We start from the raw sequence: 27,487 nt of genomic DNA on the forward strand, positions 1-27,487 counted from the left end.
GACTAAGGTAACAACAGCTCAAGTGCAATATTAGACCGCGTGGAGTCATTCATAAGAGTATTAAAGATATAAAACTTGAGGCCTTCTGCAAGTGGTGGGCACCGGAGAGACTGGAATGCTTCACCATCCCCAGGTATAAAATTTTGATTTGTTAAGTTTCATTTAAACTTAGTTTAATTTGTGGTTTTATTGGTTGTGTCCCATTAAATGGGGGCACTTGCTTACTGTCTTATTGGGGATGGCACCAGCCATCAATCACCAAATTTCAACATAAAAGATGTAGAGGCATGTAACATGGAGCTCCTGTTTGTAAACCTGAGAGGTGTCCAGGTCTCTGTGCGGGGGCTACCTGTCTTTTACCAGGAACTCATCAGGGCCTGGAACAAGGTCGCCTCCAGACTCAGTTCTCCCCTGTCAGGAGTGGCGGTTGTCCTTTGGGTGCCGCTGCTCAGGAATCCGAATCCGCACCTCCACGACCGCGGGTTCAGGTGGCAGGTGGAGGGCTGGGCTGTGTCTGGCCAGGTGACCAGAGGCAGGGAACGACTGGATAGCGCCAGAGGAGCTGGTGCAACACCTGTCTTGGGCCGATGTCTTGCAGCCAAAGCCATCGAGTCGCTAAAAGTAGCACTGGGCCCTGACTCCACTAGGTGTGTCAAGGACGCTCAAGCACGTGGGGTGATCCTGTCCAAACTGACCTCCGTCTAGACTGAATTCCGGCGCCTCAGGACTTTGCTGCCTCTGGGAATTCCCTTCTGTGCCTTTCCATTCTGGATTTTCTGAATGGTATGCTCTTGTCATTAATCACCAAATTTCAACGTCCGGACACACCGTGGCGCACCATCTTGCCACCTGGAGGTGGCGTGGATCCCCAATGGAAGGATCTTTATGTGGGAGTTCTCCCTTTATCTATTGGGGACTTGGCCTGGAGGGTGTAGCACAAGGCTGTCCAGTGCATTAAGTTTTAAAGTCGGTTCACGGATTCCCAGGCCGCCTACATTTTCTGCGTACTGGAGGAGTCTGTGTTCCATGCTTTTCTCGAGTGTGTGAGGTTGCAGCCCCTCTTCCATTATTTGAAGGAGCTGCTTCTTAAATTCTGGTTGCACTTCAGTCCCACACTCCTGATCTTTGGGCACCCTGAGGGGAGGGGCAGGTCGGAAGGCCTCCTCGTAGGACTGTTCCTGGGCATGGCCAAGGAGGCCATCACCCGGTCCAGGCAGCGGGTGGTCGAGGGGGGTCGTTCAGCCTCTCTTCTGCAGTTACATCTGAGCCAGGGTGTCCCTGGAGATGGAGCATGCTGTGTCCACCGGTACGCTCGCGGCCTTCCGCGAGAGTGGGCACCGGAGGGACTGGAGTGTATCATCACCCCCAGAAGCAAGATTTTGAGTTGATTTGTTTCATTTAAATTTGCGGTGTATTGGTTGTGCCCCATTAAACGGGGGCACTTGCTTACTGTCTTATTTGGGGACGGCAGCAGCCATCAATCATTAAATTTCAACATTAAACGATGAAGAGGCACGCACTGTCAGTAATACTGCTGGCCTTCTCTGCGGGGCCCACATGGTGTTCAGGCAGGACCTTTGCAACAGTTATACCTTTGTTACCTTGAGCGACAGTGCCGCCCGCCAATCGGCGTGCGGGAAAGGGCGGCTCGGTTCTTTGGCGGGCGCCGAGCCACCAATCGGGGGCGGGCGCGGGTCAGCAGCCACCAATCGGCGCGGGGCCGCAGCCCGGCGCTTTGTTGTGGAGCGCCAATGGGAATGGACGTGTTTGTCCCGCCGGAGCAATCGGCGCGGGCCGTGGGCGGGGCCAGCCGCTCGCCTATTTATGGGCGGACGCCATGTTGTCTCCGTGCGGCGGAGTCGATGACAAGATGGCGACCAGGCAGCAGGTGTACGACGGACGCGCGGCGAAACGGCAGCGGACCGAAAACGACGGCAACCGAGTAAGAGCGGGCGAGGGCGGGCACCAATCGACGGGCGATAAATCTAGAAAGGCGGCGGTTTAAAAAAAAAGCCGGGGTGAATGGCTCGGTAGCGCCGCTTCCACGGCGAGCTGAGCCTGAGGCCTACTCTGAACGCCTGCCATTGTCTGCCCTGACGACGTGGAGCGGCGGTTCCTTCAGGCCCGCAAGGCTTTTGGTGGAGAGCGGTGGGCCCCCCCACCCGGGGCTGAGTTTTTGCGGTGTATCCGGGCGGGGTGTGTCTGTCTTCCCCCAGTCACCCGCCCGCCGCCATTCGGGTTTTTCCTCCCCCTTCAGCGCCATGCGCTGCTCTGGCTCATCGCAGCCTTTCGCCGCGTCCAGGGGGACATAGTCTCAGAATAAGGGGCCGCCCATTTAAAACTGAGGAGGAATTTTTTCTTCTCTGAGGGTTGTAAATCTATAGAATTTTCTGCTCCAGAGAGTTGCGGAGGCTGGGTCGTTGAATATATAATTAAGGTGGAGATGGACAGATTTTTGAGCGATAAAGGAGTCAAGGGGTTATGGGGAGTGGGTGGGGAAGTGGAGCTGAGCCCATGATCAGATCAGCCATGATCTTATTGAGGCTCGAGGGGTCAATTGGCCGACTCCTGCTTCTATTTCTTATGTTCAGTACTTGGGCTTTGGAGTAGGAGGAATGCTGCTGATATGTGTGTGTGTATTATAGAACTTTGCAGTTGACCGTGGGTTCATTCAATTGGCTCTCTTGCATGTGGGCTCTTCGTTTTAATGTGCACTGCCCCCATTGTGGTTGATGTGGCTCCATGGGCAGCGTTCTCTCCTGAGTCAGAAGGTTGTGCGTTCAAGTCCCGCTCCAGAGACGTGAGCACACAAATCGTGCTGACTCTCCGTGTAGTACTGAGGGAGTGCTGCACTGTCAGAGATGCTGTCTTTTTGACCTCAAACCGAGCCTCCCCTCTCTGCTCTCACAAGTGGATGTAAAAGATCCCACGGCACTATTTTGAAGAATTGTCAGGAAAGTCCACCCCTGGTGTCCTGGGCCAATATGTATTCCTCATTCGATGTCACTAAAAACAAATTGGACATTATCACATTGTTGTTTGTGGGAGCTTGCTGTGTACAAATTGGCTGTCACATTTCCTACATTACAACAGTGACTGAAAAGAGCACTTTGGGACTCTGGTCATTGTGAAATGCGCTTAGTAAATACAACTCTTTTTTTTACTTTAATGTGTCCCCAGTCTGGTTGATTTGACTTCAAAAGCTTCCCCCTCTCGACACAAGATGCGTCATGGTGCAGGAAGCTTCTGAAGAAATCTTGTTTTCTTCATTGACTGTTGATAAATCTGTCTTGGTTCAACTGAATTGTCAGTTGTGTGGTTGTTTGTGTCTACATGTCTGAATTTTTTTTTGTTCACTCACATTTGATGCATCATTGAGTGAAATTAAGAATTTTTATGGTCCCTCTTACGCACTTGTACGGCATCTGTAAGGTATTACTGGGATATATGAGGACATCTTGTCTCTTACTAACCTATATCTGGACTTTGGTAGGAGTGGTGGACCAGGCCAGGTTGGTTCACAGTGCATAATCTCGGCTGATGCTCCAGTGAGGAATTTTGTTGTGCATAATTGCCTTTAGGCAGTTTGAGAGGTGCTGTTCTGCTTGTGCAGTTCTAGTTCAAGACATGGTAATGGTTCTGTGGAATTCTCTGCCACTGAAAGTTGTTGAGGCCAGTTTGTTAGATATATTCAAAAGGGTGGTAGATGTGGCCTTCATGGCTACTAAAGGATCAAGGGGTATGGAGAGAAAGCAGGAAGGGGGTACTGAAATTGCATGATCAGCCATGATCATATTGAATGGTGGTGCAGGCTCCAAGGGCTGAATGACCTAATCCTGCACCTGTTTTCTATGTTTCTGTTACTGGTTTCCCTGTGTCCTGTGGTACTTGGCTAACTCCAAAAAATGGATGGAGGTCATAGTGCATTTCAGTAAAGTTGAAACTTTTATCTTCACCCTCCTTTTCAATTTTTTTGTCTTATAACACTCCTGTGAAGTGCCTTGGGATGTTGTGGTGCTATATAAATACAAGTTGTTCATCTTTGCCTTCTCCCTCTCCAGCACAGTTTGAAAAATCCAGTTTTCTGCATTGGATTAGGCTCCTTTGAGAGTAATTGCTTAATTTTGGATTTATTTTCTTTAAAAATAGTCTTAAACTTGACATTCTGCAATGGCACAAAGCAATATTTCCAAGTTTGTAGAACTACTGCATCCCTTAAATCTTTCATTGCAGTTCTAACTGTTTAAATATTAAACAAATTGTGTACCTGACTTGTATGTCCAATAAGCAAGATTACCACTGCTTTGCAGTTTTTGTACAAAAATGAATAATTGTGACTAATCCCAAAACTCGTTTTAAAAAATCTGCTATTTCCATTGTATCTTTTAAAAAAAAAAAAAAAAAATAATACTTCTACATTCTTTGTGCCTTCAGTACTTTAACCACTTCAACCCATTGTGTAGCATTCTGTGACCTGTTGGTGACATTGCCAGTCAGTTAGGTTAGGGGTTTGTGCTGTAATGGCATTCCTAACAGGAACTGGATTGAGACGGCACATGTATGAGATTGTTGCCATCAACCGCAAGCCATTAACACCGTAGTCCTGGCCTGGATTTTGCTGCTTGTGTTCCTGACTCCTGTCTCTATGCTGCATAATTTCTAATCTAATTGTTGTGTGCTGTTCTAATTTATGGGTTTCCTGCATTTTAGCTAGTGTTTGGGTTGCATTTTATTGTGGCTATTTAAACTCTTAAAATATATTGCTAGCACTAAACGAACAGAGGAAGTATCAGCGATATTTATTCTGAATTAGAAAAAAAATGATTTACAGCAAAGTATATATGGATAGCAAATTCTGAAAGTATGTTTACTTTTCAGTGGACAAATTGGCTAGTGGGTGTGATGGCAGTGGGGGTTAGAATGCTGTATCTAAATAGTGTCTGCTGTACTAACTCCACTTTTCTCTTGCAGCAACAGGATGGCAGCTATCTTGAAGATCCTCACAAACCATCCCCATCCCCAGTGGTACATGTCAGAGGACTGTCTGATGGCGTGATGGAGGCAGATCTTGTAGAGGCGTTACAGGAGTTTGGTGCCATCAGGTAAGCTGCTTGAATTGGGACTAGATGGCAGTTTACCCGATGAGAATATTGAAAGTTTACAATTGATTTGCACGAGAGGTACTTATTAAACTGGGTGCTGTGTACTATACTCAGAAATGCTACTTGCAGCAAGAGGTTGCAATGTGTGCATTAGCGATAACACCATTGGTTAACGGGCAATCTTAGAACATAAGAACACGAATTAGGAGCAGGAGTAGGCCATTTGGCCCCTCAAGCCTGCTCCACCATTAAATGAGATCATGGCTGATCTACCTCAACTCCATTTTCCCTCACTGTCCCCATATCCCTTGATTCCCTTAATATCCAAAAATCTATCGATCTCTATCTTGAATACACAAAGACTGAGCCTCCGGGGCAGAGAATTCCAAAGATTCACCACCCTCCAAGTGAAGAAGTTTCTCCTCCATCTCAGTCTTAAATGGCTGACCCCTTATTCAGAGACTGTGGACCCCCCCCTGGTTCTAGACTCCCCAGCCAGGGGAAACATCCTCCTGCATCTACCCTGTCAAGCCCTGTAAGAATTTTGTATGTTTCAAGAGATCACCTCTCATTCTTCTAAACTCTAGAGAATATAGGCCCAGTCTGCTCAATCTCTCCTTATAGGACAATCCCCCCATCCCAGGAATCAGTCTGGTGATCCTTTGTTGCACTCCCTCTATGGCAAGTATATCCTTCCTTGGGTGAGGAGACCAAAACTGCACAAGACTCCAGGTGAAGTCTCACCAGGACCCTGTATATAATTGCAGTAAGACGTCTTTACTCTTGTACTCAAATCTTGTAATAAAGGCCAACATGCCATTTGCTTTCTTAATTACTTGCTGTACCTGCAGGTTAACTTTGTGATTTGTCTACAAGGACACCCAGGTCCCTCTGGACACTAACATTCTGAACCCTCCCCACATTTTTTTAAAAAATTACTAGGATGCGCACTTGAAGTGCCGTAATCTAGGGTTACAGACCAAGAGCTTGAAAGTGGGATTAGGCTGGATAGCTCTTGGTCGGCCGGCGTGGACACGATGGGCCAAAATAGTCTCCTTCCATGCTGTAAATTTTCTAATCTCTCTGATTTTCTAATCTCTCCATTTAATTTTTTTTTTTAAATGGTAGAAATCGGGCATTTTTTCATCTCTCTGCTCTTATCCAACTGGTCCTTCTGAGCATTGTGCTAACTACACTGTGACCTAGTTTCTCAGATGCTGCTCCTGGTGCAAGTGTCCTTCCTCAACTTTATAAGTCGAATTGACATTCTGCTTACTGACATAAATGTAGTTAATTGCCCCAAGGCAGAGACAAATGTGTCTCGCTTCATTTATCAGGTAATGTTGATTTAAAAAAAAAAAATAGAGCATGACTTACAGTCCAATTAACAGACAATTGTTTAACCTTGGTAATAGAAAATCACATGGTAGTGAAATTACACGTCCATACACAGCATATTTTGCCTGGAAACTCATGCGTATGCAAATTTTGTGCAGCCCATTGACTCCGATCTCATAAGACATAAAAGTTAACTGAACAGGTACTGAGCAAGAATAACTAAATTGCCCCAGTAAGAAAATCCTTTTGTCGTGCTTTCTCAAGGAAGCTGAGGCCTTAGTGGTACAAGGTTTGTAACAAATGTAAAGTTGAAACTTGGTTTTCAAGAAAGTGATGATAGAATTCCTGTTTGAAATGCTTGCAGGTATTTTTGCTTGAGATCTGTACCAATCTTAACAGGATGGTCAATGAGGGCATCATCACCAATGCCGTGGAGGTTGATGTCTGCAATTTCAGAGTGGGGAGGGTTCTGAAGTCTTGATGCTCTGGTGCCAGAGGCCACTCATGCCACATTCTAGATGCAGGATTTGCTGACATTTATTTTGGTCATAGCTGCTCAGCCATAAGGGTCAAATCAGGGACCAACCTTTAGTTTAGAATTCTCCCCGAATTTGGGGATGACGTGCGGTCAGCATCACTTGTGCAGCAGTGGTGTAAACTGCTAAATACATGTAGACCCTTGAGTTGCAAGGCGTGGCCCAAATTCTATACTGACAACAGGTCGTGTTGATAGTTTGCATATGTTGCTGTCCAGGTGCTGTTCATTCCTTGTGTTGATCTATGGGGTGGGGGGGTGTGGAAGCTGCTGCAGTTGTGTAAACTGGGAGAAGCCTTATTAAATCAATAACTGAGCAATAACATGAAATTGCCAGTTACAAAAAATAATAGATCAAAGCAAGTAATGACACACATTTAACTTCCTCGAAATTGCAAATATTCCATCTGTGCTTTGTTGGCAGATTCTCTGTTTCAGGTATGCCTTCGGTGATTGTGCCAGTGGCTCTCATACTTAACTTCAGCAATGAGCAGCAAAGTCGACCTGGTTTAATCACTTGTCAGTCGTGGCTCAGTGGGCAGCGCTCTAACCTCTGAGTCAGAATGTTGTCTGTTCAAGCCCCACTCCAGAGACTCGAGCACAAAACTGTCAGGGGTGCTGTTTTTCAGATGAGACATTAAACCGAGGCCTCTGTCTGCACTCTCAGGTGGATGTCAAAGATCACATGACACTATTTTGAAGAGAAAGGGGGTTCTCCCCGGTGATCTGGTCATTATCACAATGCTGTTTGTGGGAGCTTGCTGTGCTGCATTTCCAACATTAGAACATTGCTTGCAATTCAAAAAGTACTTCTTTGCGGAAATGTGCTTTGAATCATCCCGAGGTTGTGAAAGGTGCTATAGAAATGCAAGACTTTTTGGCGCTTTTCATTGACGCTCACTGCACATCAATGAAATTCTGGTGATACTTTTAGCTGCTCAGTATTCTGAGCACTTGCTCATCAGCTAAAGCATATTCCTACTTGAATTACCATTACTGGTGTAAGTGTTTCCTATTTCTTGGACAGCGCCATTTCAGGCATTTAGACTTGGAAGACAGTTACGTAATTGACCTTTTGAGATGAAACCGAGGAACTACTGTTTCATGTCTGTTATCCAGGGTGCTGGTATAACTGAAGTTGGTTTGTATTGTGGTTTCGATAAATGGCATCACCCACATGATGGGGTTGGCTCTTGGTGTTTCTTTTAAAATCAGACTGCTGTGAACTTTGGTTTCTGTTACATCCTGGGCTGCTGTAGATCATGACTAAAAGCTGTGTGCAAACTCTCTGAAAAGGTTGAATGCTGGAATGCAGTGCAAGCAGAGTGCTCCTTGTTGAAAATGATGCGTGCACACTTTGCACAGAAAGCTGACGTCTGTTTTTTTGGGTTTGCAGCTATGTGGTGATGATGCCCAAGAAGAGGCAGGCGTTGGTGGAGTTTGAGGATCTGAATGGTGCCTGTGCTTGCGTGAACTTTGCAGTTGAAAGCCAGATCTATGTAGGCGCCCAGCCTGCCTTTGTGAACTACTCTACTAGTCAGAAAATCTCCAGGCCTGGTGACCCTGATGATACCAGAAATGTGAACAACATACTGCTCTTCACAGTGATGAACCCTATCTATCCGATTACAACGGTGCGTTACTTTAAATTTATTGCAGCATTGTGTGGGTCTGTACAATCCAGAGCAAGGTGAAGTGAGTGTTGGTTTTAGAAGATTCTAAACTCTGACATCTTCCTGACAATGGCCTATTTTAATGCAGTGAAGCTCCACGTTGACTAAGTATGTATTTTACTCTGATTCATATGACACTGAAGGATTCCTCAGAGCTAGGAAGGATATAATCACGTGGGGGAATAAGAGTGATGTGGGGGGGTTGCTTCAACAGGGGTTTCCTTTGTGTCTTTGCCCCTTCCCTCCCTCCTTTTTATTGAGGGGGGAGGGGAGGAGAGAGCACAAAGATAAGTGAATACATAATTCCAAACTCATTTTGACAAATCGATTCTTATTTTTATCTTTCAGGATGTTTTGTACACTATCTGCAATCCATGTGGACCTGTGCAAAGGATTGTAATATTTCGGAAGAATGGAGTCCAGGCAATGGTGGAATATCCTTTTCAATGCTAACCTTGAACATGGGAGGGAATGTGTGTAGAAAGCATTTGAAGGCAGTTTGCTTCAAATTCATATTCTGCTCTTAACAAATCCATGATGAGCACATTTGGCAGACTCATGATAAGTCGTATATAAATAAAGTGAGGTGTGTGACTGAGATCAGCATGAACTGACCTTTCACAGCAGTTTGGCTGCACCAGATGCTGGGTTTGTATTTGTCGCTTTTAAGCAAGATGGTTAAGGAGACAAGTTATTTGGGTGGTTATGGGGGAATGGCAAGTGGGAGGGGCTTGGTTCTAACCTGGCCTTTTCATCATTCACAGAAATGGTGTCCGGTTCCACATGTAGGTCTATGTTCTACTTTGGCCCTTTCACTGTCTGTCATCAGACAGCTTGTCCAACATCCCAGTCTTGGATGAGTAACAATATTCTACAGCCAAAAACAAAGCCTTCTCCACACTCTGGCTGAATGTGAGCTGAGTGAGCTTATGACTGCCTGTTCTCACAACCGTGTCTCCATCCTGGCATCAGCCCATCTGCCCTTGTCTGAACTTCACAAACCAGCTCCTCCAAAACTCTTCAGCCCCTATGCCATCTTCCCCCCAAGTCTCAGTTGTCCATTACCTCTGCCATGCTGACCTACATCGGCTCCTAATCCCCCAAATGCCTGATTTAAATATTTTATCCTTGTGTTTAAATCCTCTTGCCGTGTCCCATATTATCTGTTCTTCTGACTGGCCTCTTGTACACACACTGGTGGCAATAGTGGAGCAAAGAGGATCAGCTGATGAGGACCCACTCTTTGGAATTCAAACCGTGACCTCTCAGCTTCCCATTTGTTTAAATTTTGATAAAGGCCCACCTGTTTCTCTAAACTTTTGGTTGCCCCTCCTAATATCTCCTTTGTGCAGAACTTTGGGAGGTTCTAATTTTATTTTACAGTCTAAACTAAGACACAACCTTTCTTAAATCCCAATAATGTAACTGGCCACAAAGCTATTAATAGGCTCGTTTAGGCGTAGGAGAAATTGTAACAGCTAATGGGATATACAAACGCTTGTATTTGCAGTGTCTTTGTGGCATCTTTATCCGTGGATCAAACATTAGTGATTGGTAGGCAACTGGTGTACTTTCTATTTAGCCATGTTTATTTACCTTAACTTGAGGCACATTTGACTCTCTGCAGAGTGCTCAGAGAGCAAAAGCATCCCTCAATGGAGCAGATATTTACTCTGGATGTTGCACTTTGAAGATTGAGTATGCAAAGGTAAGTTGGCTGATAAATTCAACATACTGACTAACCGCGGGGAGTCCTAAGAACATAAGGAATAGGCCATATAGGAGTAGGCGTAGGCCATTCGGCCCCTTGGACCATTCAATGAGATCATGGCTGACCTTCTACCTCAACTCCACTTTCCTGCACCATCCCCATATCCCTTGATTCTCTTAATAACCAAAAATCTATCGATCTCTGTCTTGAATATATTCAACGACCGCCTCCCCAGCCCTCTTGGGTAGAGAATTCTAAGAATTCACCACCCTCTGAGTGAAGAAGTTTCTCCTCCTCTCAGTCCTAAATGGTCGAGCCCTTATTCTGAGACTGATCCCTGATTCTAGACTCCACAGCCAAAGGAAAAATGCTCCCTATAATCTACCCTGTAAGAATTTTGTATGTTTCAATGAGATCACCCCTCATTCTTCTAAACTCTAATGAAAACTGACCTGTAGCAAAGTGAGGAATTAAGGCTGAAATTCAATTCTATGCTGAAAATGCAAAGACTTAAGGGGTTGTAATGTGGACAGATCTAAATGTGGTACTGTGCTTGGAACGTCTTGAGCCTCCACGTAAATTGTCTTGAGAAAGCAAGGTTAGGACTACATGAATCCTCGGGACCGTTTTTTTTTCTGGATTTCAGACAAGAAAATCAATAGTCTGGAATCCTCGACCGAATCCGTGCTGATTTTTGGGTTTCAAACATAGAAAAAAAAACATAGAAAATAGGTGCAGGAGCAGGCCATTCAGCCCTTCTAGCCTGCACCGCCATTCAATGAGTTCATGGCTGAACATGAAACTTCAGTACCCACTTCCTGCTTTCACGCCATACCCCTTGATCCCCTGAGTAGTAAGGACTTCATCTAACTCCCTTTTGAATATATTTAGTGAATTGGCCTCAACTACTTCCTGTGGTAGAGAATTCCACAGGTTCACCACTCTCTGGGTGAAGAAGTTTCTCCTCATCTCGGTCCTAAATGGCTTACCCCTTATCCTTAGACTGACCCCTGGTTCTGGACTTCCCCAACATTGGGAACATTCTTCCTGCATCCAACCTGTCCAAACCCATCAGAATTTTAAACGTTTCTATGAGGTCCCCTCTCACTCTTCTGAACTCCAGTGAATACAAGCCCAGTTGATCCAGTCTTTCTTGATAGGTCAGTCCCACCATCCCGGGAATCAGTCTGGTGAATCTTCGCTGCACTCCCTCAATAGCAAGTATGTCCTTCCTCAAGTTAGGAGACCAAAACTGTACACAATACTCCAGGTGTGGCCTCACCAAGGCCCTGTACAACTGTAGCAACACCTCCCTGCCCCTGTACTCCAATCCCCTCGCTATGAAGGCCAACATGCCATTTGCTTTCTTAACCGCCTGCTGTACCTGCATGCCAACCTTCAATGACTGATGTACCATGACACCCAGGTCTCGTTGCACCTTCCCTTTTCCTAATCTGTCACCATTCAGATAATAGTCTGTCTCTCTGTTTTTACCACCAAAATGGATAACCTCACATTTATCCACATTATACTTCATCTGCCACGCATTTGCCCACTCACCTAACCTATCCAAGTCACTCTGTAGCCTCATAGCATCCTCCTCGCAGCTCACACTGCCACCCAACTTAGTGTCATCCGCAAATTTGGAGATACTACATTTAATCCCCTCGTCTAAATCATTAATGTACAATGTAAACAGCTGGGGCCCCAGCACAGAACCCTGCGGTACCCCACTAGTCACTGCCTGCCATTCCGAAAAGTACCCATTTACTCCTACTCTTTGCTTCCTGTCTGACAACCAGTTCTCAATCCACGTCAGCACACTACCCCCAATCCCATGTGCTTTAACTTTGCACATCAATCTCCTGTGTGGGACCTTGTCGAAAGCCTTCTGAAAGTCCAAATATACCACATCAACTGGTACTCCTTTGTCCACTTTATTGGAAACATCCTCAAAAAATTCCAGAAGATTTTTCAAGCATGATCTCCCTTTCACAAATCCATGCTGACTTGGACCTATCATGTCACCATTTTCCAAATGCGCTGCTATGACATCCTTAATAATTGATTCCATCATTTTACCCACTACTGAGGTCAGGCTGACCGGTCTATAATTCCCTGCTTTCTCTCTCCCTCCTTTTTTAAAAAGTGGGGTTACATTGGCTACCCTCCACTCGATAGGAACTGATCCAGAGTCAATGGAATGTTGGAAAATGACTGTCAATGCATCCGCTATTTCCAAGGCCACCTCCTTAAGTACTCTGGGATGCAGTCCATCAGGCCCTGGGGATTTATCGGCCTTCAATCCCATCAATTTCCCCAACACAATTTCCCGACTAATAAAGATTTCCCTCAGTTCCTCCTCCTTAATAGACCCTCTGACCACTTTTATATCCGGAAGGTTGTTTGTGTCCTCCTTCGTGAATACTGAACCAAAGTACTTGTTCAATTGGTCTGCCATTTCTTTGTTCCCCGTTATGACTTCCCCTGATTCTGACTGCAGGGGACCTACGTTTGTCTTTACTAACCTTTTTCTCTTTACATACCTATAGAAACTTTTGCAATCCGCCTTAATGTTCCCTGCAAGCTTCTTCTCGTACTCCATTTTCCCTGCCCTAATCAAACCCTTTGTCCTCCTCTGCTGAGTTCTAAATTTCTCCCAGTCCCCAGGTTCGCTGCTATTTCTGGCCAATTTGTATGCCATTTCCTTGGCTTTAATACTATCCCTGATTTCCCTAGATAGCCACGGTTGAGCCACCTTCCCTTTTTTATTTTTACGCCAGACAGGAATGTACAATTGTTGTAATTCATCCATGCGGTCTCTAAATGTCTGCCATTGCCCATCCACAGTCAACCCCTTAAGTATCATTAGCCAATCTATCTTAGCCAATTCATGCCTCATACCTTCAAAGTTACCCTTCTTTAAGTTCTGGACCATGGTCTCTGAATTAACTGTTTCATTCTCCATCCTAATGCAGAATTCCACCATATTATGGTCACTCTTCCCCAAGGGGCCTCGCACAATGAGATTGCTAATTAATCCTCTCTCATTACACAACACCCAGTCTAAGATGGCCTCCCCCCTAGTTGGTTCCTCGACATATTGGTCTAGAAAACCATCCCTTATGCATTCCAGGAAATCCTCCTCCACCGTATTGCTTCCAGTTTGGCTAGCCCAATCTATGTGCATATTAAAGTCACCCATTATAACTGCTGCACCTTTATTGCATGCACTCCTAATTTCCTGTTTGATGCCCTCCCCAACATCACTACTACTGTTTGGAGGTCTGTACACAACTCCCACTAACGATTTTTGCCCTTTAGTGTTCTGCAGCTCTACCCATATAGATTCCACATCATCCAAGCTAATGTCTTTCCTAACTATTGCATTAATCTCCTCTTTAACCAGCAATGCTACCTCAAAAATGTCTGGTTTTTGGACAATAATTCCGGACGACTCCCATCAGCTATGCGCAAAATGTCCAGTTTTCAGACAATTCTGGTTTTCGGAGTTCAGGATTCGGGTCGTTGCACCTATACTGAGTGCCTGTGCTGTGCAAGTATTTTGTTTGCAGTTTGGTATAGGTAGCTCAGCAGTGACCTATACCAAGGGTTTATATTCCATAAGAACACCATTCGTTTTTTGACTTGATCATGTCTGTTAACTGGAAGGTAGATGTCAACTTGCTCAATTCATTGAACTAATTTAATTTGAATTCCACTCTAGCCTACTCGTTTGAATGTCTTCAAAAATGATCAGGACACTTGGGACTATACCAATCCTAATTTGGGAGGACAAGGTAATATAAATTTAGCGTATGCACATTTAAAATTATGCACAATTAATTTCTTAATGTTTGACACATTCCCACTTTTGTTTGCAAATTGCATTTACATCTAACCCTACACCATATTTTACAGTTATAACTTTGGTGCTGTCAGTTAATAGAATTCAGAAAAGCTTCCAGCAACATTGGAATACTGCACCACATAGACTTCTAACTGATTTGTTCTGCCTTATGGTGGCGGGCTCCTACTTTGGTGTGTCGCGGTCATTTGCAGTGAATTTGATGGCTATGGAAGCTGAGACTAGCTCAACGGGCAAGACTGGGTGAATTTTGACACTTTTAATCGACCATTTGGCTGTTGGCAAGCTTTGCTATGATTGGGGTAGCTTTGTTGCATGGCACAATGTTTCTACTTTTAACCTGAAATTGTGTTTCAGCTTTCACTTTTAAACAGCTGTTTTATTTGCTGGGTGGGGTGGGGCAGAAGGTGCCAGTTCTCGATTACAGCATGTAGCAGATAGTGAGTGTGGGGTATCTACTGCACACCTGGCATGTGTTTTACAAGTCCTGCTTTTTCGTTAGATGGGATTTCTGGGGGGTGTTCGACCTTGAGTGTGAGTGCAAATTTGAGCCAGTGCATTCTAGTTCACCTGCAATGCACTGTCTTGCCTCGTGTACTTGGCTTTCTTTAGCTTGGGTTAGTAAGGCAAGGTTATTCACGTGCTTTTATCCCCAGCAGCTTCCTGCATTGTGATTCCAGGGTGGTACCTTTTGTAGCAGCTAACTGCTTTTTCTTCTGCTGTGGCCACAGCATAATACAGCTCCTCTTCTCGCCCAAACTGTAGCTGTTGGGTCTGGATTTGATCAGCAGGAGTTTTGGGATTTCCAATATTCTGGTTGCTATTGGGGCTCCTTGCATTTAGAATTGGATAACTGCACTGCAGTATGTGATTTTTGACTTGAGTTTCTGAAGCTTGAATGGAGGGTAGAGGAATATTTTTTTTGAATGAAGGGGCGATTTTGCAGAATCACAAAAAAATAATAATCTTTTGCTATACTTCATTGGGTGGTGGTCACTTCACAGTGGAGTTAACCCAGCTGCCTGTTCCATGTCATAATTACAGATTGGCCAGATTATTTGGCCTATCTTTCTGGATAGTATAAACTAAATCCAAGTGTCTATCACCCTCCATTGCTGCATTGGGATGTTAAATGGTTACAGGGTATCACTCCCACTACTCTATCCACGAGACCATTCATGTGTTGATCTGTCAAGATCTCTAAATTTGCCTCGTAACTAGTTTGCATCTGTCCCCATGGCATTTACTTTAAAGCGATGTCCTTTCCCATCCCAGTTAGCACCTCTAAATAATCTCTGCAAGCTGCAATTCAAGGCTGAATTTTGGATTCATTATTAAGGCCTTCCCCTCTCTGAATGGAACAATTTCCTTGTTAAATAACTAATCGATCCACACACGAGTGCATTTTTTTAAATTGAAATTGAGCAGTTGCCATTAAATCCCACAATTTCATGGTTGGTTCCAGGACCAAGTTTTTAAAAAAAAAATGTATTATCATCATTCAGAATTGTGTGCATTAAGATTTTGGAATCATTGAAAGTACATGGGTAGGTTGGAATTCTTTTACTTGCTGGTGAAATGTGGCCAAGTGTTACTACAATAGGAGATGGGCTGAAACCAGTGGTCAGGGTGATACAATAAGCATCTGATCGTGCTTATTGCATCACCCAATATGCCATGGGTATAGTAACCTAGTGGTTGCAGTACTGGACTAGGAGATTAGACACTGCTCTGGTCTCAGACCAACTAGGAATGGGCAATAAATTCTGACTTGACCCTGTCGCCCACATCCTAGGACCGAGCCTGTCCAGAAAGTGCTGCCAAACAGCACAACTTAGTCATCTATACAGCTTGTCTTTTTACACAAAATAGCTGCCTCATAAGCTGCATTCATCTAACCATAGCACTGAAACGAGCTGTTTGAAATTGATCGATCAAAGTTTATTGGCTGAGGAGTGTAGCAGTATAACCCGAGTGCTGATCAGAGGTTCTATTCTGACACGTACAAGTGTTATTTTCTGAGAGTGAGTAAAATTGTAAATGGGTATATGGATGGCTCTGTAACCCAATCTAAGATTACTTCCCGTCAAAGCCTTGACATCTGTCCCATTTACAAATGACGCTTCCTTTTTTTTTGTCTTCTGCAAAGCAGATTTGATTCTATTCAAGTGAAATCCTGATTAAAAGAATGCAGGTTTTCATCCAAGTGCTTTGCTCCAGCCCTCTGCTCTTTGCGCTGTGCAGAACCACTGGGTCTTTGTGGCAGTTTTATTTTATTCGGTAAAGTGTGTCCTGAATGGGTGACTAGTGACTTGATCACCGAGAATGTGGTTTGACAGGTGTGAAGCAACCATCACAGTGCACGGTGTTCCAGAACTATAAATGGGCAATTAAGGGTCTGTTGGGAGTTATGCCCCCATTGAACGCATTATTTACATTTGGTCGTTCTACTTGAGCATGACTGCTGCATGCCACTCGTACAAGCTTTCGTATTTCCCAAGGGATTTCCGTAGTGGGTAATCTTTGATTCAGAGTGAGTGTGTTGTGGCATGCAGCATTAATTATAAATGTTCTTGCTGGGTGAGGGGCCAGTGTCTAAACTATTTTCTGACTTCAAACTGACTTTCATTACACTGACTGCACTTGTGTGTGTGTCAAAGCAGAATGTTGCTGGAAGTTTTTCACCTTTTGCACACCCCATAACAAGGTTTGACTTTCCTGGCAGTCGGTACATCTGTTCCACTTGGTGTGCTGGTAGTTATTGCAGGGTTTTTTTGTAGCCTGCTCCCATTAGTATAGACTGAACACCTCCTGAAATGGAAGTAAAGATCTGAATTTAGGTGACTGGCTTAGTAACACTGTGTAACCGCTAAACTACAGGCACTGAAGTGTATTAATTTTCTGCAGCCAGATGCCGTAGACACTGTTTCTGGTAAATAGGCGCTGCAGATCTTGATCTTTTTTAAAAGAACAGTGACCTCTTCCTTGGGTGTGTGTCTTGTGTTGAGCACTGAGCATCTTGTTCTGTTAAGCCCTCCACTGCCTCATTGAAACATCTGGCAACCTTCCTCCTCCACTCTCCCAAGGATGGGGCGGGTAGACTTTATCTTGCTAATTTGGCATTGTTCCTCATTTGTCCGCAATTGGGTTAAATCGTTGATCAAATTTAATTTAACCTCATTTTTCTGTGCATGAAGTTAATCACTAAGCTTCAGTGCAGGGCTATAAATGGAATTACACCTTCCTGCTGTGGCTGCTCTCAATAGTAGGAGGTGTTTTTTTTTGGAGGATGAGGTTTTTAAATTTGGTTACCAATTGCCAAGTAAGTAAAAATATAACTTGGTGTTTAATTAACTTGACATTTTGTATTTATTTTTTGTAAGTTGAGCTTAATGTCTTTTTATTTTAGCTTTTGAATCAACCCTGGTTTTTATTTTGCTGACTCCAATGCCAATTACAGAATACCTTTTATGGCTACCTACCCTGTGTGCTACCTGATGTGCATGTTAGAAGTCGCCATTGAGTGAGGTTGGGAGACATGCTTACTAGTGCACGTCATGGCAAGGTGGTCCTGTGCATGGGTTTTAATTACAAGTGGCCATGCTAAGATGGGTATGTTTTATTCCGTGCCACAATGTAATTCATCATTGCATTGAACAAAAGTGGAAAGTCAAACCTGAGATTTTGACAGCCCAAATGGTGACTGTAAATTGCGACCGCATGTATTTAACTAGTCTTGTATAATTACTTCATGGGATTCCTTCATTGAATGCACAGTAGAGTTCTTTTTGGGTGTAATGAAGACTGTACCTGAAGTGCACCATTCACCTGTAAATGAGCACATTTAATGCAGAATTGCTATTATATAATGCCTTAAAAATGGGGTGCACATGTGTGACCCACTATTTGGGGAAACCAAATAAGCATAGCTTAAAATTAACAGCAACTTCTAGCAAGTTTGCCGCTATCTTTTGGATGTGAATCTGGTGTGTCAGGAGCTGTTAGTTTAAAGATGTTCAGCTATGGCTATTTATGTACGATTGAAATAAAGCAAACTGGAATGATTTCTTGTGGTGAAATGTTGAACTGTGCTAGTAGTCGCGTTAATTTTAAACTCTGCTCTTGCATTATATAATCAAACCATTTGCTGGGTAAGGGCACACACAGTGCAGCAGTAATAGGCAGATCTTTCTGGAGAAGCCAGCAGAATTCTTTCCTTATTGAACAAGAACAAAAACCTGGTCCAATACATCGAGTGTCATACATTGACCCAAGAGTACCCTGCAGCCACAACGATACGACATGCCATGACTTACATACTGTGAGGCAAACCACCATTTTCCTAGACTTCTGAAGTGAAGGTAATGGAGGCAGACAAAATGGGGCATATTCGCCAAGAGATGTAACGGTTTCATTTTTCAAGATTTCTTCAAAATAAAAGGTCAAAAACACTGCCTCATGTGAACTGATACAGAATTGTCTCGGGTTTTTCCCTCACTTTGCTTAGAGGAGTTTCATACAGCGCACTTGGAAGTACATGCTGAGTTCCTTCCACCAGTCAACCCAACCTGCCGAAACACCAGTTTTCTACATTCCTACATTTCAGAGAACATGCAGACATCTGCCATAAACAGATGATACTCGGCAACATGCAGCTTCAACAGGAGGGATAAGAGACACATTGTGTGAGGCACATCAGTACAGCCATTTTGCTGCACAAATGATACATTACCAATGGTACACTACTTCATTTTGGACACCTATGTGGGAGATGTACACAGATCCTTCCCAAGTAAGTCTTGCTACCACAAAGCCCAAGACCAACACATCCAACACTACTTTCAGGAGAGCGACATGGAGGAACACTGGGTTTTCATATTCACAAACTTTTTACTTGAACCATTTGACATCTGTGAAGAATCTCTTTTACCTGAACTGTGAACGTTTTAAGAAATTGTTGTTAGAAGCTAGTATTGCCTTTGTAAACACTTCTATTCATTGCTGTAAAACGTGTAATGCAGGGTTGAAGCATATGTTTGGGGCGCCATCTTTCAAAACTGCAATAAGTTGCTGTTGAAGCATTGGGTGGTAAGGAAAAAATGCAGAAATTTTGTGCACATGGACGTTGTACTCTGGCTGTAAGTAGACCTTTTTATGCTTGAACCTTTGTGGCAATAGATCTGTTAGACTACACTGTTGTATAAAATTCAAAGCCGAAGTTTTAAATGTATATACTGTCGGAAAAAAAATTGTAATACTCTTAATGTACTGAGTGCTGATTTTCCTCTTCAATATTCAATATTTGCTCTGTGGCTTTTCTATTGTGATTTATTTTGGGTGCCATTTGGCCGCTTAGGAAATGAATTTAACTTTTTGTTTTCCCGCTCCCCTTCACATTTGTAGGAGATCCTAACAAGCGACAGCGGCAACCAGCCTTGCTCGGAGATCATCCATCTGAGTACGGTGAGAATTGGAGCTGGTGGGGGTGATGTACCTGGCTGACCACTGAGGCTATTTTGATTTTCTCTTACTTTTTCTCAGAACCTTCCAAAAAAAAAAAATTTGGGTTTTTTCTCTTCCCCCCCCCCACTTTACTACAACAGCAACTTATATTTCTATAGCGCCTTTAATGTAATGAAACTCCCAAGGCGCTTCACAGGAGTATTGAGATTTTTAAAAATTTGACGGCGTAGAAATTAGCGCAGGTGACCAAAAGCTTGGTTCTTGAAGAAAGAAAGAGGTTGAGTCTGGGAGTTCCAAAGATTGGGGCCTAGGCAACAGAAGGCACAGCCACCAGTGGTTTAAATGACCTGTGCTCGGTGCCACTTGTAATTACTTCAGTATGTTGTCTGCTGCCCAAGTGACCATTCACCTGTAAGCTTGGCTGGTGCCTTTGTTTTCAGGCACAATGCACTCTCAGCGGGGGTTGCTGGAAAGCTGCCGATGGCAGTGAATTCACTGGCGATCAGTTTGGTTTTGGCATCTCCTTTGCTGTTCTTCTGACCAGGCCAACTATAGCAATGCTACAACAGCTTGACTTGGCACTGAACAGGGAATCCAACATGATATGGCATGGCCCAGCACGAGTTATCTACTGTGCCATCAGATAGGGGAGAAGTCAGCCAGCACTCTTGATTAGGAATGCTGAGGTGAAGAAACATTTTTGCTTGGGACCTCTCCTTGTATATGTGGAATTTGTATAGGGAGCGGCTTATCCCCTCAATCACTAAAGAATTGCCACTGCCCTTTACCCTAATCATTTGTTGGTACAGTTTCTGAGCAGCAGTATCATCATAGGCAGTCCCTCGAATCGAGGATGGCTTGCTTCCACGTCAAAAAGTTCGCAGGTGGTTCAATGATGGATCTAAAATTTCAGGTCTGAACTAAATCTTGAAGGGTGGAAGATGCCTGTGCTTGCATTTTTTTTTAACGTGTGGTGACCGTTGCACACCAGCCATCACACGGGCTTGACCGAGCTAGGCCTTGGTCCACTAGCAAGGATTAACCAAGATGACTGGAGACCAGCTCTGCTGCACGGACCTAGTGCGCGCACATCGTAGTGTGGGCTGGCCCGTGCTGCCCCTGGGCCTTCGCCTCTTCTGGGTCCCGAGCAGCAATATGACTGACTATACTGCATAATGCAGAATGTGCTGGTGGCTGTCACACAGACCTGGTCTCTCAGCTTGATAAGTTACTGTGTGTGTGTGTGTGGAGTACTTTTCCACCGAGTTAACTTCTTGAACAAGGAGAGCATGCCTTCTAAATCTGCTTTGATTTCCTCCCAAGGAGTCCCACAAGGAGGATATAGTCACTATCCAGATGATGATTATGGTCCACCTGCCCATTATGAGCGCCGTAGGATGGGAGGCCCACCTCCAGTGGGGGGTCCCCACAGGGGCCCGCCCAGTCAGCGCTATGGGCCTCAGTATGGTCCCCCTCCGCCACCACCACCACCAGAATATGGGCCTCAAGCAGAAAGTCCGGTGCTGATGGTTTATGGGTTGGAGCCTTCAAGGATGAATTGTGACCGAGTGTTCAACATCTTCTGCTTGTACGGAAATGTGGAAAAGGTAGGTAGCTGTTGGGAGAAGGGGAGAATGTAAAGGCCTTTATTCCTTGGATTTTCAGATGAGGCCTTTTAATGTGGATAAACCAAATTATTTCATTGGATAGATGATAAATGCCTGTTGCTGTTCGGCTTATGACTTTCATCCAAACAATGCAACTTTATCTTGGTACAAAAATAGGATTGACTGGGTAGTCTATTGCTACTTTGTCCTGTAACTTTTTTCCCTTGCTTTTTCAGGTGAAATTCATGAAGAGTAAGCCAGGAGCTGCCATGGTAGAGATGGGAGATGGATTTGCTGTGGATCGTGCCATCAGTCACTTGAATAACACTTACATGTTTGACCAAAAATTAAATGTTTGGTAGGTGCCAACTTTTGAAATGTTGTATGAGTAGTGGGGGAGGAAAATGATCTTTTCTCATGACCTCAAGGAATAACTGGAATTGGACACGTGCTTTGACTGTGCCAAGTCCCTTTCAGAGTTTGTCCTATTTGGCTGCTCTTTAGAAGCGGAGTCTGGTACTTAGACTTTTAACCAAGCATGCATTTTAAAGCTATCGTGCACTAGCTCACGGTAAAAATGGGAGCTGCCACCAGTGGGAGGTCCTAGTCGGATCCATGTTTTTGAGATCTGCTGAGTGCTCGTAATTGTGGCAAATTGGTTTTATATTGAAGACATTGCAAGCAATGTGTGGGAGGGACAGCTAAGCAACAGGTTGGATTGGCGCTGCAAACCCTTGAGATGACTTAAGATCTGATTCCTTTTTCTGCGATCTGGGACTGCGGTCTTGTCAGCACTGGGGAAATCTGTAGAGTCTCTTCCAAATTGACTTGAAGTGCTGCTACATTGTCCGGAATCCTCGGAACTGAGTCTGTTCCAGTTTTTTTTTTCTTTCTGGATTTCAGAGAAGAAAATCAATAGTCTGAAATCCAGAATCCTCGACCGACTCCATGCCGGGTTTTGAGCGGCGAGGTTCAAAATCCGGCACGGATGCGGTCGAGGATTACGGATGTCGGACTTGATTTTCTTGTATGAAATCTGGAATCCTCGACCGAATCCGTTTCGGATTTCAGGTTTTGCGCCTCAACTGTCCGATTTTTGGACAATTCCGGATTCAGGATGTTGCACGTATTATGATTTTGTTGAGGTTTCCATTCTAATTCCTGGTAACGTCCCATTGGGATGTCGGAGAGCAGTCTGGCTTAGTCAAGGCATTTGATGGATCTGCCTGTTGGGCTGGATATAACATCAATGGTAGTACCTGCGTGATGGTCACTAAAGATTGTCAGCTGTCTATAGTGTGGGGAGGGAGGTATTCCATGAAGGGAGGATGCAATTGTGTGCAGCACGGGGACTTGGTGTTTGGAAATATCTGTGCTTACTGATGGTTTTCTGTTCAGCGTGTCCAAACAACAAGCTATAATGGCTGGTCAGTCATACGAGCTTGAAGATGGCTCTTGCAGTTTTAAGGATTTCTCTGGCTCCAGAAATAATCGCTTCACCACGCCAGAGCAAGCCAGCAAGAACAGAATCCAGCACCCAAGCAATGTCCTGCATTACTTCAATGCTCCTCCAGAGGTGACCGAGGAAGCCTTCTGCGAGGTATGATTTGGTTATTAACATGACTTTCAGCAAGTGTATTAACTGTGCTTACCTTAATTACTAGTCGGTCTCTTCTTGACCATTTTATCTTGATCATTGTAGAGATCGAGATGATGAAGTGACTTGTGTTTCGAATATGTGCACTTGAATGTAAGATTTTGCATTTGGTGGTTTTGCTGTGGAGGGCTGTTTATCAACCTTTTAGCAAGTTCCAATCCCACCCCTGCAGCTGGGGAATTTAAACTCAGTTAATTAAATAAATCTAGATTTTCAAAACCTAGCATCAATAATCGTGACCATGTAACTCCCGGATTGTCGTGAAAACCCATCTTGTTCACTAATCTTTTAGGGAATTAAATCTGCTGGTCTGGCCCATGTGACCCACAGCAATGTGGTTGACTCCTAACAGCCCTCTGAAATGGCTTAGCGAGCCACTTGGTTGTCAAGAAGCACCACCATAATCTCTAGAGCAATTGGGGATGGGCAATAAATGCTGGCCTAACCAGCGACGTCCACATCCTGTGAATGAATTTTTTTTAAGCTTCGATTTTTGCCACTCATGGTATCCATGCAACTGAATTAAAGGGATGCTCCATGGTTTGGCAAAAATGCAGCTGTAACTTCAGTTATTTACTGCAATGCCTGTAGTAAAGAGCAGTTGCACAGATGTGTATTAAACTGGGCATTACAGGAGAACAGTCATGTGATTGCTCCATTGTGCTTGGAAGGTAGAGGGATGTGACTTGAGAGCATGAAACTCTACAGGCAACCTTACAACTACTTTCTTGTTTCAGGTGTCCGATGAGCTGGGTTTAAAGAGGCCATCTGCCTTCAAGTTATTTTCTGGAAAGAGTAAGTGCTTGGTGTTGGTGGTTGGGGACCAGCGAGTCTGAGTCCTCCTATTGTGGAGGGCTCCGGTCAGTTAGTTATAAGACAGCGCATCATGATGAAGTGACCGAGCAGCTGGCTGCACCTGATGTTTGTAACTGGGATCTCCCAGGCTGTATGTCAGGCAGCTCTTTCTCACCTGCTCACTTTAAATCCAGAGATGCGCTCTCATCTGTGTCGGAGAGTAAATCTGGTTGAAAATTAAAAGCCAAGGAAGAGGCATATAATTTGGCTAGAAGCAACAAACCTGAGGACTGGGAGAAATTTAGAATTCAACAGAGGAAGACTAAGGGTTCAATTAAGATGGGAAAATAGAGTACGAGAGGAAGCTTGTAGGGAACATAAAAACTGACTGCAAAAGCTTCTATAAATATGTGAAGAGAAAAAGGTTAGTGAAGACAAATATAGGAACCTTGCAGTCGGATTCAGGTGAAGTTATAATGGGGAACAAAGAAATGGCACACCAATTGAACAAATACTTTGGTTCTGTCTTCACGAAGGAAGACACAAATAACCTTCCGATTGTACTAGGACAGTAGGTCTAGTGAGAAGGAGGAACTGAAGGATATCCTTATTAGGCGGGTAATTGATGGGATTGATGGCCGATAAATCCCTGGGGCCTGATAGTCTGTATCCCAGAGTATTTAAGGAAGTGGCCATAGAAATAGTGGATGCATTGGTGATCATTTTCCAACAGTCTATTGACTCTGGATCAGTCCCTGTGGACTGGAGGGTAGCTAATGTAACACCACTTTTTTTAAAAAGGAGAGAGAAAACGGGTAATTATAGATTGGTTAGCCTGACATCAGTAGTGGGGAAAATGTTGGAATCTATTATTAAAGATGAAATAGCAGCACATTTGAAAAGCAGTGACACAATCGGACCAAGTCAGCATGGATTTATGAAAGGGAAATCATACTTGATGAATCTTCTGGAATTTTTTGAGAATGTAACTAGCAGAGTGGACATGGGAGAACCAGTGGATGTGGTGTATTTGGACTTTCAAAAGGCTTTTGACAAGGTCCAGCACAAGAGATTGGTGTGCAAAGTCAAAGTGCATGGCATTGTGGGTAATGTACTGACGTGGATAGAAAACTGGTTGGCAGACAGAAAGCAGAGAGTTGGGATAAACGGGTCCTTTTCAGAATGGCAGGCAGTGACTAGTGGAGTGCCGCAGGGCTCAGTGCTGGGACCCCAGCTCTTTACAATATACATTAATGATTTAGATGCAGGAATTGAGTGCAATATCTCCCAAGTTTGCGGATAACACAACTGGGTGGCGGTGTGAGCTGTGAGGAGGACGCTGAGAGGCTGCAGGGTGACTTGGACAGGTTAGGTGAGTGGGCAAATGCATGGCAGATGCAGTATAATATGGATAAATGCGAGGTTATCCATTTTGGGGGCAAAAACACAAAGGCAGAATATTATCTGGATGGCGGCAGATTAGGAAAAGGGGAGGTGCAATGAAACCTAGGTGTCATGGTTCATCAGTCACTGAAAGTGGGCATGCAGGTACAGCAGGCGGTGAAGGCAAATGGTATGTTGGCCTTCATAGCTAGGAGATTTAAGTATAGGAGCAGGGAGGTCTTATTGCAGTTGTACAGGGCCTTGGTGAGGCCTCACCTGGAATATTGTGTACAGTTTTGGTCTCCTAATCTGAGGAAGGACGTTCTTGCTATTGAGGGAGTGCAGCGAAGGTTCACCAGACTGATTCCCGAGATGGCTGGACTGTCATATGAGGAGAGACTGGATCAATTGGGCCTTTATTCACTGGAGTTTAGAAGGATGAGAGGGGCTCTCATAGAAACATACAAGATTCTGACAGGACCAGACAGGTTAGATGTGGGAAGAATGTTCCTGATGTTGGGGAAGCCAGAACCAGGGGACATAGTCTTAGGCTAAGGGGTAGGCCATTTAGGACTGATGAGGAGAAACCTCTTCACTCAGAGTTGTTAACCTATGGAATTCCCTGCCGCAGAGAGTTGTTGATGCCAGATCATTGGATATATTCAGGAGGGAGTTGGATATGGCCCTTATGGCTAAGGGGATCAAGGGGTATGGAGAGAAAGCAGGAAAGGGGTACTGAGGGAATGATCAGCCATGATCTTATTGAATGGTGGTGTAGGCTCGAATGGTCTACTCCTGCACCTATTTTCTATGACCCTATGAGTCTGGCTTTTTAAGCCGTTCCTTCAGTTATCTGGCTCTCCACAAACCAGCAGTGTTCTTTGGATCTGTTGGGATGGCAGACAAGGGCCAACAGTTTGCTCTGTTGACTGTAGTACTGCACACTGACATTTACAGTTGGATATTTGCTAGGTTACACCAAGGCTGGTGCCTTTAGTGTCTCTCCTGTCCAATCGTATATGTGACAGCAATGCGCTGTCAAAGGTTCAAACTTCAGTGTAGACCAGTTTAGAGATTTAGCAGCCATTCAGGTCGTCTGTTAATTTAATTGCATTGATCCCGGTAACTATTGTGGGTTGACAGATTTGCAAGGCACCAATGCTGGTATCTGGCTGCATAGATTATCACCTTTAAACACCCTGTCCTCAATGAATCAAAAGCTTTCGTCTTCAACAGAAAGCTGCTTTGTGCAGACAGCCTGCACGCCCACATCTAAGTTATTAATATGTCTCAAGAAAAGCAGTGGTCCCAGTACCGCACTGTATACCTTCCTCCAATCTGAAAAACAACTGTTCACCACTACTCTTTCTGTCACTAGGCCAATTTCTTATCCAAGCTGCCATTGTCCCTTTTATTGCATGGGATTCAACATTGCTAGCAAGCCTGCCATTCCATTCCATTTGCTCAATGAAACCTGCTGTAGATCACTGACAGTCTAGCCTGTCCTTGGCTGCTTCCCTCATCTGTAGTGATCTGACCGTCTCTTATTTCTGTCTCTCCCTCTGCCCTGCCCCCCCCCCCCCCCCCCCCCCTCGGCCCAAAATAAGCTGGAGGCTGCATGCCAAGAGTCCATTATCCTCCAGCGTTGCAGCTATCCACTGACTTCTTGAGCTTCGGCTCCTGCAATCGCAACCGGGTTTGGGGTGGTTTTATTCAATGTGCCCAAGAGGCCGTGACTTTTGGTGTGCAGGATTCGAAATTGAATGTATTCTCGTTGCAGGCGAGAGAAGTTCCTCCGGTCTGATTGAGTGGGACTCGAAGAATGATGCAATGGAGTCTCTGTCCTTGCTGAATCACTATCAGATGAAAAACCCAAGTGAGTCTTTCTGTATAAAATGGTGCTGTGTGCGGTGGTGGGAGGAGAGTCTTGCCCATTGCGGTACCTGTTCAGACGACTCATTTATTTCCTTTCCTCCCCCTCAGGTGGCCCTTATCCGTACACTCTGAAACTCTGCTTCTCCACGGTGCAGCACGCAGCATAAAGACTCTGAGCACTTCAGACAAGATGGATTGCCATTCTCCATTATTGTGACTTGTATTTTAGTATTTTTATGCAGTTGTTAACGTGCAGTAATCTTTCATTCGTGCAAAAGGAATGAGTCACAGTTTACGAAAAGTATTCCAGTTTTTTTTTTTATTTTGGTAGATTTCAGTTTAACTTTTTTTTTAAGAATCTGTATTGTAGAAGTGAAATGCCCCTCCATTTTTATTGGCTGTGATTAAACTATGCGATCACAGCACTACAATTCAATAAACCGTTTAACTGCCACAACTCTACCCATTTTGTTTGAAGTT

General features: G+C 44.4%; 1 protein-coding gene across 2 annotated transcripts; it reads left to right on the top strand.

Annotated features, from left to right (window-relative positions):
- LOC139239205 (heterogeneous nuclear ribonucleoprotein L-like) lies at nt 1-27,464 on the top strand. 2 transcript variants are annotated; one of them, XM_070867858.1, is made up of 13 exons: nt 1-133; nt 4,972-5,102; nt 8,372-8,609; nt 8,997-9,082; nt 10,260-10,356; nt 14,087-14,159; nt 19,631-19,690; nt 21,014-21,297; nt 21,534-21,655; nt 22,696-22,897; nt 23,692-23,749; nt 26,913-27,008; nt 27,116-27,464. In XM_070867858.1, exons 1-13 carry the CDS (start codon nt 116-118, stop codon nt 27,172-27,174), a joined length of 1,524 nt encoding a protein of 507 aa, XP_070723959.1. In that variant the 5' UTR covers nt 1-115; the 3' UTR covers nt 27,175-27,464. The 2 variants fall into 2 exon arrangements, with proteins under 2 accessions (XP_070723959.1, XP_070723958.1); XM_070867857.1 differs by lacking the exon at nt 1-133 and adding an exon at nt 1,828-1,942.
- The last annotated feature ends 23 nt before the right edge of the window (nt 27,465-27,487 follow it).

The sequence above is a fragment of the Pristiophorus japonicus genome, chromosome 26 (assembly GCF_044704955.1).
Source record: "Pristiophorus japonicus isolate sPriJap1 chromosome 26, sPriJap1.hap1, whole genome shotgun sequence".
In the NCBI taxonomy this organism is placed as follows: Eukaryota; Metazoa; Chordata; class Chondrichthyes; family Pristiophoridae; genus Pristiophorus; species Pristiophorus japonicus.

Bases quoted from the DNA above. Each gene is read 5' to 3' on its own strand.
- LOC139239205 (XM_070867857.1), top strand. From the start codon at position 1,838: ATGTTGTCTCCGTGCGGCGGAGTCGATGACAAGATGGCGACCAGGCAG. The intron at 21,298-21,533 runs GTAGGTAGCTGT...TTGCTTTTTCAG, and splicing joins TGTACGGAAATGTGGAAAAG to GTGAAATTCATGAAGAGTAA. The intron at 27,009-27,115 runs GTGAGTCTTTCT...CCTCCCCCTCAG, and splicing joins CTATCAGATGAAAAACCCAA to GTGGCCCTTATCCGTACACT.